Here is a 14,093-nt window from a genome sequence, read left to right on the forward strand (position 1 = left end):
CACCCCCAAAGTTGCTATCAGTGCGGGAAGGGGGCCAATCAACAATCTAACACTTGCACATGGCTGCAGTGCCCACTACCTGCTTTCAATGCCAAATCCTAATGATTACCAACCAGTAAAGGAAGGAATTGACATCCCCCCCCATAACTGATTGCCCACCAGAAATGGCTGGCATTTTCCTCTAGCTTGACCAGCTGCTGCCAGTGTTAGAGAAGAATCGGAGTAAAATATGCACTGCATGGAGAATGTATGGTAGCTGGCAGCATCTCTGATATTGGAACCATATAATTTATATAGTATGGACTTTATGCAACTAATGAGAGAGTAAGGGTGCAAACAGCTAATCATTTGCACATTACAAAACAGGCAGATAAACAGCTTCTCCTTCATTAGGCAGCTTGTGTAAGTTTTACCGCAGCATGAAAAAAGAGCTATATCTGACTGCTTTGATCTCTGTATAATCTATAACCCATGATGTCAATAGAACATCTTATTTTGAGTAAGGAGCAATCACATCATTAAGGTTTACAGTCTTTATCTTTGAGTTATGTATTACTCCTGAAATGCAAGTAACTTTGGTGATGGTTGAGATAATACCCCTTCTTCTGTGAGATTTTACTTGAAGTCAAAAACCAGTTTTCTCCTACAATCCTGAACTGGGAAGGGGGGGGGGAAGAATCCTCTATATTTAATGTATTGGGGGGGGGGGAGAGAAGGTTGCTATTAAAAAATACACTTATAAAGAGAAAGGATTCATTCCTTTCAGAATTAAGTAAACAACAACATAAAATTAAGAACTTGATTGATAGAAGAAATAAAACATATCCATCTATAAATAAAATCTCACAAGCATGAGACCTAGTTATCTAGATTTAGAAGTTGGCCTTTTGAGTATATGGTAATGAATGTTCTCTGTAATTAATACACCCTGACAAACCATATCAACCACTAATCATATAGTGAATCTATTCTGACAGACCTCACAGCTAAATATAGATTAAAACTCAAACAATGGTTACAGCTTCCCAATATGCAAGCAAACCATGGTTACAGTTCCCAATGTGCAAGCAAAACATGGTTACAGTTATTCATCAGCTTTAATTTTACGTATGCTCAGCACACCAATCACTAGATGCAGTGGCCTCCACAGGCAGCACGATGGCTGTTTCTATCTTCTGTTAATTCACACATCATAATTAGTACAAGCAATAATTTACAAGCCTATTTTAAACATTGTTTCTGATACCGAACTGCTGATCAATAGCAATCCATGGTTTATCTGTTCAGGCATCACACTAAACTGTAGTTAAACTTCCATTAGTCATGATTCAGCATGGTATTAGAACTGAACTGCTGAGTTTGAAGCCAGAGATTTTAATGCCATCTGATATTCCATTTAACACTTCTCCACCATTATTCACTAAATACTGTTATAACAGATGGTTTACCCTAGTCCTTGACTTGGAAAAAAAAAAAAAACACGTTTAGGGCCTCACTGCAGTGTCTAGAGCATTTGGAGCTCACCAGGTTTGACTTTTATGGAAGTCAAAGGCTGTCAGATGCTGAGAAGTCACAGCAGCAGGGTAAATTCAGTTTATTACAGACTAAGCAAAAGGGGTGGAATCCTATCTTAAGATGAAAGGAGGCAGTAATCCTGACTCAGTAACTGCCTTAGATAGCTGGTAAATATTTTAAATACATAAACAAGCATCAATCTATGGACAGAAAGATGGGAACTGAGACAGCAATGAGACATCAGCCATTCTCTCATTAATTTTTCTGGGAATGGCTAAACTCAATATGGTTAAGGCAAAAAGCTGCTGAGAGCCCCCCCCCCACCTCACCAAAGGGTGTTATTCACATTTTATTACTTAATCAACAGCAGATACACACAATTAACCTACACCACAACCTACATTTTAAAATTCAAGTCCTGCAAAAAAAAAAGAGAGAAATTGCCATCTTTATGTTTTCACATTTCAAGCTGAGAAGAAACTCAGTCATGCTGTATATGTTCATTTGCATACTTCAGGTCCACAGCAGGAAAAGGGGAACAAAAACATTCCACTCTGGTTAACTCTTATACGTTAACTCGCCTTTGCATATTTCCTCATTTTCCATAGAACGCCTCAACTACTGAAGTATTCAGATTTTTAAACACACACTTGTGTGTGTGTGTGTGTGTGTGTGTGTGTGTAGTTCAACAACAACATTGTATCCTACATGTAATGGAATATATATTTCAAGTAAGCTTGCAGATCACAGGAGCCTCAAAACTGTTATGAATGAAAGTCACAGAAAAACTAGAAGCTTTATTAATGTTAACACACCTGTGAGATGTATGACAATGTTTTGGAACAGACAAGAATAAACAGGATTCTAACACTCCCACAATTCTTCCCCCACACTTAATTGATATTATGCTAGTGTCCAGTTTTGTTTGCAGCAGCCCAGTTCATTGTTGTATCTTGTTTAATCACACCAGAAACCTTACTACAAAGGATTGATAAAGACACGTTCTTTCCTCACTGCACCATAAGAAAAAACAACCTGATGTAGAAAAATGTTCAGCTTTTATATCAGCCAATATGTCAGGTCCCCGCAGAGTATTTCCCTTGTTTTACAGTGACATCTACCCGCCAGTCCTGGGGAATCCCGACGTCATTCACTCAACATCAGCACCGTTTAATGTGGACAGCTCCCTTCTGCAGCCATTCTGAAGTAATTTGGCACAGGGTAGCTAGAAAATGCCGAAGTGATTATGGTAACAATTGCGAATTAAACAAACAAACAGGAAAACAGAAACCAACTGAGTTGAGGTGAAAGTACACAAAATGAAAAGGATCACCAAGATTCATGGATTTGGTTGGTCAGCGTTGTTCCTCAGCAGCTCTGCCTCCAACAACCATTTACGTTCTCCCAGCCACAAAACAAAATCATCTTGAAACCCTCACGTTAACAAGAGCTGACAGACTGAATTTCAGGTGCTATAAAACAAGACAGGGCACTGCATTTGCAAACAATCCAGTTAAATCCAGTGGCTCTCATGAGTACTAACACATCTAGAAATGGGAGTGCAGAATTACATCTAGAGGACTGTTAACATTTGGCAGCCACTGAAATCCCAGAAGCTGAGAGAGAGAGCAATTGCTTCTTTTGTTGAGGGAAATGATTTTGGAGGCATCAGAAGACTTTAAGGGGGGACACAACGTGAGCAGTTGAAAAACGGCTGGGCCCTGCTGGATTTATTTACAATACATATCCAATCCCATATGCCAAAGGAGATCTAGGCAAGGAAGTATTCGCCACGACCAAAGAGCAACCTTTCCAGATACAACATGCAACCAAATTCTTCCTTCGTTCTGCTTCAAAAGCCTACAGCTTCATCTAAAGTTACACATCCAACAACATACCAACGTAAACAAGGGTTGGAAAGCATCACCCCATCAAGCACCTTCCTCCTTCTAAGAAAGCAAACACAGACAAACAAACAGCCAAGGCCTTTATTCAGGTGAAGTAAAGACATCCTGCCCCGCACCAAGGAGCCTTCCAGTTTCCTCCCTCTTTCTTGATGGCCTGAAATGCAGCCTTCTCTTAGCAAACTAACTAAAAAAATAAATCGGCAGGAGAGAGAAAGGCTCCATTCTGTTGCAGTAATATACCCACTCTCCACAACCCCAAACTCGTAGCCTGCTTGTTGCTGTGCGTATGAGAGAAAGAGAGGGAGCTTTCGCAAAGTTTCCCACCCATGGTTGGCACCCAACTTGAACGACCTGCGATCCACATCCACCTGCAAATCGCTCCAAAGAGGAAAGATCCAGAGCGGGCCACAAGTCCCACACCTCGGGGACGGAGGTGGCAAGAAAGAGGGCGAGCAGCGAAGGAACGAAGAAGCAACCGACCTCATCCTTCTCCCCACCTTCATCCCCCCCCCTCCCAAAGCGGATGCGGGCCAGCCCAGCCCAGGCACCGCTCCTCGGGCCCCCCTGGCCAGCCAGCTGACTTACCACATCCCCGGGTACACAGCGCCCTGCTGACCTCCTTCTTGAGACTCCTGCCCGTCTCCAGGGGCGGGGAAGACGCCCGGAAGAGCGGCGAAGGCGACGGCAGCAGCAGCGAAGGCGCCCCAGTGGCGTTGAGGCTGGAGGCGGCGACGGGCTCCATGAAGAAGATGTAGCGGCTCTCTTCCTTGAGGCTGCTCCCGCAGGCGGAGCCGCGCTCGGCCAGCAGCACCCACAGCAGCCCGTCCTTGCGCAGCCCGCCGCTTTTGGCCGGCCACACCTGGTGCACGCGCACCCGAGTCACCCAGGAGACGGGCGGAGGCGGCGGGCTGGGGCTGGGCACCAGCGCGCGGGGAGCTGGCGAGGGGACGGTCCCTGAGAAGGTGGTGCTGGAAGCAGAGGCGGCGGTCGGCTGCTGCTGCTGCTCCGGCAGGGTGAGGAGCGGCGGCGACGGCGGCAGCAGCAGCAACAGCGACGTCGCTTCTTCCCCTCCTCCTACGTCGCCGCCGCCGCCGCCGCCTCCTCCTGGCTCCACCACGCTGTGAGCTAGCACCTTGCCCTCGATCACCACGGAGGCGCGCCGGGCCAGCCCCTGCACCCAGTCCACGCTGGGCGGCGAGGAGGGGCACGGAGGGGCCGCCCCCGCCGAGGCCGAGGCGCCCAGCAGCAGCAGCAGCAGGACGACGACCGCGCGCAGCAGCAGCAGCAGCAGGCGGGGGGCCATGGCCGGCGGGAAACGGCGAGGGCAGCCCCGAGCTCTCTTGGCGCCGGTGGCCGCCAGCGTGCCCCTCAGCCTCGAGCTTCGCCACCTGCGCGCCGCCTGGCCTGGCCGAGAGGGAGGGGGAGGGGGCCGCTGCTGCTGCCGCCGCCGCTGTTGACTGAGGAGGGAAGAAGAGGAAGGCGGGAAAACGCCTGAGGGGCGGGGGGGGGGGAGAAGGGGCCGCTGCTCTCTAAGCCCCACGCGCCTCGCCGCCGCCGCCGCTGCGCGCAGGTGGCGACCGCGGCCGGGGAAGACGCTGCTTGGTATTGCCCAACTGTTAGCAGTCCTCTCTAGCCTCTGCCGCCAGGAGCTGCTCCTGCAGTGGCTGAAGCCGACTGACTGAGGAGGCAGCGAGAGGCCGGGAGGCGGCGGAGTTGCCGAGCTGCTGAAGGCGCGAGGCCACCAGCAGCAGCAGCGCCGGCAGCCATGTGTTTCCTGGGCTCTGTTTACGTTCTGTTTACGTTCTTTGGCGCGCGCTTTTACCTCAGCTGCTTAGGGTATGGGGGAGGGGCAGCATGTTTTCCCCTCACGCGCCACTTTCAATGCTTCACCTGCATAGAAGCTCCTCCCCTTTCTGCCTTAGCCTGACCCCTCCCCCCCCGCGCTCTTCACTAATACAGGGGTGTGTCTGAGGATGCAACGTGATGCCTGAGCTTAGGTGCTGAGTGAAGCATTGAAGCAATGAAGCATTGCCTTCAGTCACCACTACAACCCCTTGGAGTGTGGGCATGATGACACCATTCTCCCCCACAGTCACGTGGGTTATTTGTGTGCAGCTTGTTTATATGTGTGCGTCTTGAGAGAGATGCCTTTCAAACCCATCACTGATGTGTAAACTTGGTCAGGCGACAAGTGTGGGTGCAGCTGGACCACAAATTAAACCCCGGGTCTGTACCACTACCCATGAATGCTCATCACCTGAGGACTGTCTTGAGGGGATGGGCATTCATGTGGGTGCATCATTAAGACAGCAATTGTACATCCACTCTTGCCTAGGAGCAGTGCTATTTTTTTTTAGAAAAAGAGGTGTGAGAACTCATCACAAACTCCTACCTCTTTCTCTTAGAATGGTAATGGTCAGGCCCACCTGAGAGGTGTCAGAACTGAGTTCCTGTGAATTTTGGCAGAAAAAAAGTCATAGAGTAAGCATCATTTAACTTGGAATTACTCCTGAGTTGGCCTGCATGGGCTCTGCATAGTGAATGATGCATCATCATGTGGTGCCTTCATGCGACAATGAGAAATCGTACAACAAACACCACAGATGGAGCTCGTTATTACACTTATGCTGTGTTCATGCTCCAAAGTGTTCACAACACCTTACACGTGGTTCCCAGGTGAGTTTGGGCCAAACCTGCTTAGCTTTAGGGGAACTTCAGTGGTGTCAGGTGCCTCCATTTCAATGAAGGTGGTTCATACATTCATGTCCATACGAATTTGAACATATGTGTTGTTCAGCCCTTAGAATGCGGACCCATCACAAGCAGCCATCTAATCTGATGGAATTATGAAAAGATATGTTTGGCAACAGTTTGTACTCATATGTATATAAACAAGGAGGAGAAATAGAATGTGTTGGCAGGGTTTTTTTTCCAGCCAGAACTCAGTTCTGGCATCTCTCAGGTGGGTGCCATTACCATTCTAAGAAAATAAAGGAGATCATTGTTCATTGTGAGTTCTGGCACCTCTTTTTCTAGAAAAATAGCACTGTGTGCCATTGTAATTCGACATGCATGTCTTGCTTTTCATCTCCCTTCCCTTTCCTGGTTGACCACTGAAGAACCACAACAGAAGCTTCAGCTATATTTTACCTTCCCCCACATGAAGATCTTAGTAGCTTCAAAGTAATAATGTACAGTTCATGCAAAGAGCTCCATAGTGGGAAAACTTTTATCTGGGTGGCTGTGTTGATATGAAAGGTAGTGTTGTCCAGACAGGAATTCCAGGGAATTCCAGGGTCACACTCAGCAAAATGAGCAGGAGCCCCACTACCCAAAAAAAAAAAAAAAAGCAGCAGGTTTACTACATTTTGAGAATTAACTGAAGTAATTAACATGACCATCTAAAGAGGTCCCCACTCACACACAAATGCTATTTAAAGTAATGCCCATTACTATCTAAAGAGGTTGGGGAGGCATAAAAGCACTGGGTCCAGAATCTAAAATTACTTAACGGAACTATTGAACATGAATTATTTCTCAGTTCATATGCATCCACATATATTGTTTTGTCATATGCAGAGAGGGGCAGATGAAGACGTGATATGAAGAATGCATTTTGACTTATGTAACTTAACTTGTAACCTCCCAGCTGAGCAAAAAGCTATCTGTATTTATTTATTTTTAAAGCTGTTTATAAGCAAACCTGCTGTATAGAGAGAGAAAGAGAGGGGCTAGTCAGGATTTTAGCCAAGAGAAGCATATTCCTTCCATTATTTTGACAAACCCACAAATATATCTTATTTGATTCAAATAATTGAATTGTGAGAACATAGAGTGGAACATTGTGTTATAGTGGTACAACCCCCTGCCCCCAAGCAAAACTGTAGCACATTACTTTGTCATCCTAACAGCAAATAGAAATCACTTTAGGCGAAACTCTAAAAATCTGTCCCTGGCCATAGTAAGCTCAGCTGTTAAGAACCAAGTTACCCCCTGCCTGCAATAGCCGCTTCCTGGATCACACTAGTGCTTGTGCAAGTTCATAGGAAAACTAGGAACTTGATTTCAGAAATACCAGGTCCTGCTTAACATAAAGACGTCGCTTTCAGAGCCTTCTGGATCCTGAGGTTCTGTAGCATTGTTTTGAAATGTTTTTCAGGAGGCATACAGTTCCTAGTTTTCTACTAGGGCAGCAGAGCAGCCTCTGCTGACAAGTGGCTGTAGCTGCGTTTCTCAGCCACTTAATGAGAGTAAACAGCCAATCAATACCAACTGGGCAAGGATGGAGGGAGAGCCTGCTCATCACGGCTATTGCATAAATATGTCCTCACTGCCTCTATAGCTAGCCAGATGTCTCAAGATTCAAGAGGCAGTAAAAACGCCTGCTTTCCTTTAAGACAAATCTAGCATTTTCTTTGCTCTTCTTTCTCCCTCGCATGCCATCTGCAACAAAAGATCCCTCCTAAAATGGATTTGCTGTATGTTTATGTGCAGATTGTGGTGGCCCGATTGGTCCCTAATGAAGTACCAAATATCAGGGTGATGCCTTCTGTTAAATCAATGTGTGCTTATGGAAGAATATGCAAATAATGGAGGGAGAACTCTTTGCCAGGCATCTTACAGATAAGTATAATAAAGCACCGGGAACTTGTTACATTATACCAGTATCTCCAAGCTTCATACAAATAATAGCATAATACAAGATAATTAAATGGGTTCAAATGATAAGAAAGGAGATGCCAACTAAACATTAGGAATAACTTTCTGACATTAACAGCTGTTAAACAGTGAAATGGACCCCCTCAGAAAGTGATGGGCTCCCCTTTACTGGATTTTTTTTAAAAAAAAAGTTGGATGGCCATCTGTCAGTGATTCTTTAGCTGTGATTCCTGCATTGCCGAGGGTGGGAGTAGATGTTCCTTGAGGCCCCTCCAACTCTGCAATTGTATGATTATAAAATCAACTCACAATATGAAGAAGAAGAAGAAGAGTTTGGATTTGATATCCCGCTTTATCACTAACCGAAGTAGTCTCAAAGCGGCTAACATTCTCCTTTCCCTTCCTCCCCCACAACAAACACTCTGTGAGGTGAGTGGGGCTGAGAGACTTCAGAGAAGTGTGACTAGCCCAAGGTCACCCAGCAGCTGGATGTGGAGGAGTGGAGATGCGAACCCGGTTCCCCAGATTACAAGTCCACCGCTCTTATGGTAATCAAATCTTAAAAACAATCCCTTGGTCTAACCACACAAAAAAAAACCAGCCCCAAGGGCCGAGGGAAATATTGACTGCAAAATGCTGAGCACATCAACCACTCCATGTAGTGTATTTAGTTATTTTTTGGCAAAGGTTGCCCCCATGTATATTTTAGGAAGCATGCTAAACTTTACCCAAAGCAATAACATATTAAAGTTAGAAATTGAAACTTAGGGGCTTTTCTATCAACCAGAAAAACACAATGTGTTTCTGTTTAGTGTTATGGGAGAGAACCATGTCAGCCTTATTTCTACAAATAATCTCATTAACACCCCGCTGTTTTTGCAAGGTTCAATCTGACATAATTGAGGACATTTTAAGAGCACAAGCTGAATTAAGATGCATATGGAGCCAAAGTGCCCAAAAGGCAAACAAGACATTTGGACCAGATGTCAGCCTTGGGGGGCATTAAGCAGCTCTCTGCTGGGTGCTCCCACTGCTCCCAGAAACTCACTTCTATGGAAGTCCACTCAGTAATCTTCCAAGGTTGACTTATAGGTGACATGAGGACTTTGTTCCATAGTTGCCTGGCAACTGAAAGACGACAAGCACAAACACTGCTTTATCACAGAATAGCAAAGTGGCCAGTTAGGAGCTTGACCCAGGCACAAGTGCTGGTAAGGTTCACCCCCCCCCAAAAAAAAAACACACCTGGAGAGGCAGCAAGTACTTAGAAAAGAAGGAAGCTGTCTGCCTGTGTTCCATTAAAGGTACCCAAGTAGCCCTTTCTTCAGACAAACTTGCCCATACAAAATGAATGGAGCAGAACTTGGTGGTACAAAGCAAGCAGCGGCTTGGCTCAGCTGTCTGTGACTATCCAATTCAAAGGACCAGGAGGACTCTGCTCTGTGTTGCTAGCATTCTGGCTTGAAATGGTTGAAGTTCTCTTCTGCGATCAGCTGCTCTGGTGGCACAGAGAAGGGATCATCAGCTGAGGCTGATGGAAGCAGGAGCCCAACCACATCTGAAGGAACACATGCTCCCTGACATGGCTTTTGGGCAGTGATACACAACAGTGATACACAAGAAAGGTAAACAAAGGTGGTCAACAAAAGAGGTTTAAAGACTGTCTCAAGGCAAATTTTTAAAAAATGTAGTATAAACACTAACAATTGGGAAACACTGGCCTGCGAACACTCCAACTGGAGAACAGTCTTTACCAAAGGTGTCATGGGCTTTGAAGACACTCAAACTCAGGATGTAAGGGAGAAACGTGCTAAGAGGAAGACATGATTGGCAAATCCACACCGTGATCAACTCCCGCCCGGAAACCAATGTCCCCACTGTGGAAGGACGTGTGGGTCCAGAATTGGCCTCCACAGTCACTTACAGACTCATTGTTAAAACCATGTTTATGGAAGACAATCTTACTCGGCTACGAGTGATTGCCAAAGAAGAAGATGACATGCCACAAGATCTTGGGGTTGGAGAGGAACTTGAGGCTGGGTGCAGTACTGTGCCATGGGAGGTACAAAATTTCCAAGACATCAACACATTGGATGCCATTATAAAGCTTCCTACATTGCTTGCGGTGAAATATGGTGCCACAAAACCAGACTATGACCTTTCTTTCATTTATAAAACTAAAGCATTTCCCACTTCCATGACTGCAAGGATAGATTTGAAAAGATAAAGGCATAAGGACATAAGAGCTTTCTAGATCACAGTAAACATTCTCTCTAGGTCATAATTCTGTTCCTTCCATTTCTTAATGGTCTCCAGCATGGAGCCCGTCTTTTCACAGCTGACACACACTGGGTGTCAAACCTTTCATTGAGTTATCCACCGTTAACATCTCTTTTCTGGACAGTCACTACCAATTCTACCCTCTGTCTTGCAGGACATCTTGGGGAGAAGAAAGGGCTGAGGAGAAAACCCTACACAAATCCAGAGTGGAGTTCCTAAGATGGTTGGATGGCATCTTGTATGTCACCTTCCAGCAACTCCTGTAGCCAAGCTGAGAGGTCTTGCCAGATGGGCAGCCCAAGGCCTCCATACACACTGCCCAGGCTCGCTCCCCAGAGAGGTCACTTAGGTGCTGCTAATGCAGCAAAACCAATTTGAGAGGCAACAGTCACGAGTTACCGGTCTCTGCAGCCACAGCGGGCGTTGTGATTCTCCAGCAGTTTGACTTCACCCCTGGAGGTGCACTCCATTGTTTCTTGAGACGGATGGATGCCAGCAACAACTGCCAACTCAGTGTCCATCAGTGTATATGCAAAGTTGGGATTTGCTTTTCTTTAGCATGGCTCACTGATGTTGAACTGCATTTACCATACCAATGTTAATTCGGGCATCTTGTATTGTCCTATATTGCCCCCTCAGTCACCACGAAGGCCCAATCAAGCACTGAACTGCATTCAGAATCCTCATGCTCCATTGACTTGCATGTAGACTGCTTGCACTTGTAAATGTTCCAAAACTTTTTTTAAAAAATGCAAACGGGTGCCTGTCTTTGACACTAAATTTTGTTTTTTCAACCCCCTCAGCCATAGACTCCAGCAACATATACCATTTTGCTGCAGGTCTCCAGCTGAATCTCTCTAGCAATATGTTCAATTCCAGCTAAACAGAATGACATCACACAAACAACATTGTCTGAAAAGACGTGGAAACCAGTTTTCAAAAACAGAGAGATATGGTTTGGTCATTTTCTCTTCAGAATAACTTGAGAGGCTTCAAATATAATACACACCAGTGGAGAGCTGAATAAGATTGATAACTCTCCAAGAATTTGTTCTTTCAGGAGCATGGTTATATATTAGCATTTTAAGTCAGTTAGCACTATTTAATTCGCAAGTGTAGAAACTGTGCATTGTATGTTTCTAATCCTATTCTGAATCTTCATATACCATTAGCCTTCATACTGTCTCTTGGCTGATAACGAGTTCTACAGGATAACTGCATGCCAGGTGAAAAAAGCTTTATCCATTGGTTTGCTAAGATAGGACCTCACGTCAGAAACAGAAGGCTTAGAATAGCCTCTGGGTTTAGTGATGGGACTGAATTAGTTGTCACCATGCCACTTTATTCATACCATCTGCTTATCTTAAAAAAAGGGGAAAGACCACCTCTGTAGTCTTGGCTCCAGTGGGCTGCCTCCAATTATATTGCTCTTCTGCTTCTTGTCTTAGCCTGAGGCCCAATTCATATATGAGCTCAGCAGTGTGGTTGCCACCTGCATTGAAATTATGTGGGCTCTGCTCCATGTGGCAAAAGTGATGTGTGAAACAAAACTGCTATGTGGTTGTAGCAATTAGAAGTGGCAACTACTAAATAAGCTGCCTCAAAAAAGAGAGGCTGATCTAGTGCAGGGTCAGCAAACTTTGTCAGCAGGGGGCCGGTCCACTGTCCCTCAGACCTTGTGGAGGGCCAGTCTATATTTTTTTTTTGGGGGGGGGATGAATGAATTCCTATGCCCCACAAATAACCCAGAGATGCATTTTAAACAAAAGGATACATTCTACTCATGTAAAAACACACTGATTCCTGGACCATCTGCGGGCCGGATTTAGAAGGCGATTGGGCTGGATCCGGCTCCCAGGCCTTAGTTTGCTTACCCATGGTCAAGACAGTAATGGAGCCTGGCAATGCACGCACATGCATTCTTTAGTTGGGACTTTTCCATTTTGGGGCTAACAAAACACGGGCTGCACTAGTGGCATACATAAATAACATTTCCGCTATCTCAATATGTAGTTCAGTAGTGCTTCCAACCAGCCTGAAAAGCACAGCCAAGCGACTGCCTACTTGCAGGGATCCAGTGAATCAGAAGTGGACAGTGATTGGTTTACATGTTGATGTGGACCTTCTGTGCTGTCGCTTTCAAGAGACGCTATACTGAATCCAGATTTGACCTTTTCTTATTGATGCTCAATGGGACCGCTTCCAGGAAAGAGGCCAGCTACACTAGAATTTAACTCTTCAGGCATCTCAGTGAAGCAAAGAGGTTTTGCAGTGGACTTTTCTTCCTTCATGGTGGCTCAGCAGTTACGCTCACTTCGGGGGGAGCATCACCTACTGTACTTTACCGTCTATAAGACGCCCCCGTGGATAAGATGCCCCCTAATTTTTGGGACTCAATATCAAGAAAATGGGGGGGGGGAGAGAGATTGTCCAGAATGGGAGGAATGCTGAAAAAAAGCTCACCCAAATTCCAAACGCTTGTGATCGAATGCAACGCAGAAGCCTCCTATAGTATTTCCAATCAACACCAGCAGCCGCCAATCACACACCCAATTGCTGCAGCAGAGCCCGATCACCAGCAGCCATTGTTGCAGCAGCGACCAATCACCAGCAGACATTCTTGCAGCAGAAACCAATCACAAGCAGACATTGTCGCAGCAGCCTATCACCCGCAATAACACCAGTGACAATCTATTACCCAAGACAGAAATCATTTCCACAGTCCCCTACCTCTGCGCTACCCATGTATAAGACTACCACAATTTTTAAGCATTGTTTTAAGGTAAAAAAAGAACTGTCTTATAGATGGAAAAGTATGGTAGATGCTTAGGAGTGACTTAGAACCCTCCAGCCTTGTTCCTTGCCTGTTCACTCCTTGCTAATCCCAACTCACAGAGTGGAGAGAAACAGCAGGCCAGGCGAAATGGTTTTCTTCTGTGTGCAAATTGAGGATCAAGCCCTTGGCAATCACAAAAAGAAACAAATAATTTGCAAAATCTACTGAGGATTCAGCTTTGTTAAACGGCTCAGTAATTTCCACCAGCATTACTACAATGAGGTCTGATTCGCAGTGACATCCAAGCTTCAACATTGCATGGCTTGCCAATTATTTTAGGCTGATCTGAATGTGAATCTGAAAATTTCCCTTTATGCTACTATAGCTCTCCAAAACATATACTGCCCCAACAATTAAAAAGCATTCTCTCTAAAATGTCCCCAGACAATACCATTTACGTTGTATGTCAACTCTCTTTATATAAAAGAATGCACTGATTATTCTGCTTAAAAGTTATACCATGTTTCCCTCATAATTGCATGTCTTATTGAATTCCCCAAATTTTTTTGGTAAATTATATTTGCAATGCTCCGCTAAAGATTAAAAATGCAACAATTAGGGTGACCCTATTCAAAGCAGGGAAAAGGTTGTGTATCTTTAATATGTGTGTATAAGATGGATTTTATTATCCACAAGTGAAAGGGATGCTTGAAGAATTGGAAATTTGCTGGCCAAAATATCATGAAATTTTAGAATATGATGGTGAAAGGGTGAAACTGCAGAGTTATGAGAAACTAAAGCCTAAGGTTCGAGATTGGTTGCATTACCATCAGATAAATGAGACATTTAAACAAGACAGGAAAATAGGATTTCAGAAAGAGAAGTCAAAATTAGAAACAGAACTGTTGGAATCCAATACTAAGAACTTATCAAAAATGTATAACTTGCTGTTGAAA

At 45.1% G+C, this 14,093-nt stretch overlaps 1 protein-coding gene across 3 annotated transcripts in view; it reads right to left on the minus strand.

Moving 5' to 3' along the window:
* Positions 1 to 4,273, minus strand: part of NRG1 (neuregulin 1) — a 521,720-nt gene extending 517,447 nt beyond the window's left edge. The window contains exon 1 of one of the 3 annotated variants that reach the window (XM_079959487.1): positions 4,008 to 4,254. In XM_079959487.1, coding sequence (XP_079815613.1) covers positions 4,008 to 4,164 — 157 coding nt within the window. In that variant the 5' untranslated portion in view covers positions 4,165 to 4,254. Of the gene's footprint in view, positions 1 to 4,007 lie in introns of all 3 variants that reach the window. The other 2 variants (XM_079959485.1, XM_079959483.1) reach the window with 2 other exon arrangements.
* Positions 4,274 to 14,093: the final 9,820 nt, after the last annotated feature.

Source organism: Podarcis cretensis, assembly GCF_951804945.1.
Source record: "Podarcis cretensis genome assembly, chromosome: 17".
In the NCBI taxonomy this organism is placed as follows: Eukaryota; Metazoa; Chordata; class Lepidosauria; order Squamata; family Lacertidae; genus Podarcis; species Podarcis cretensis.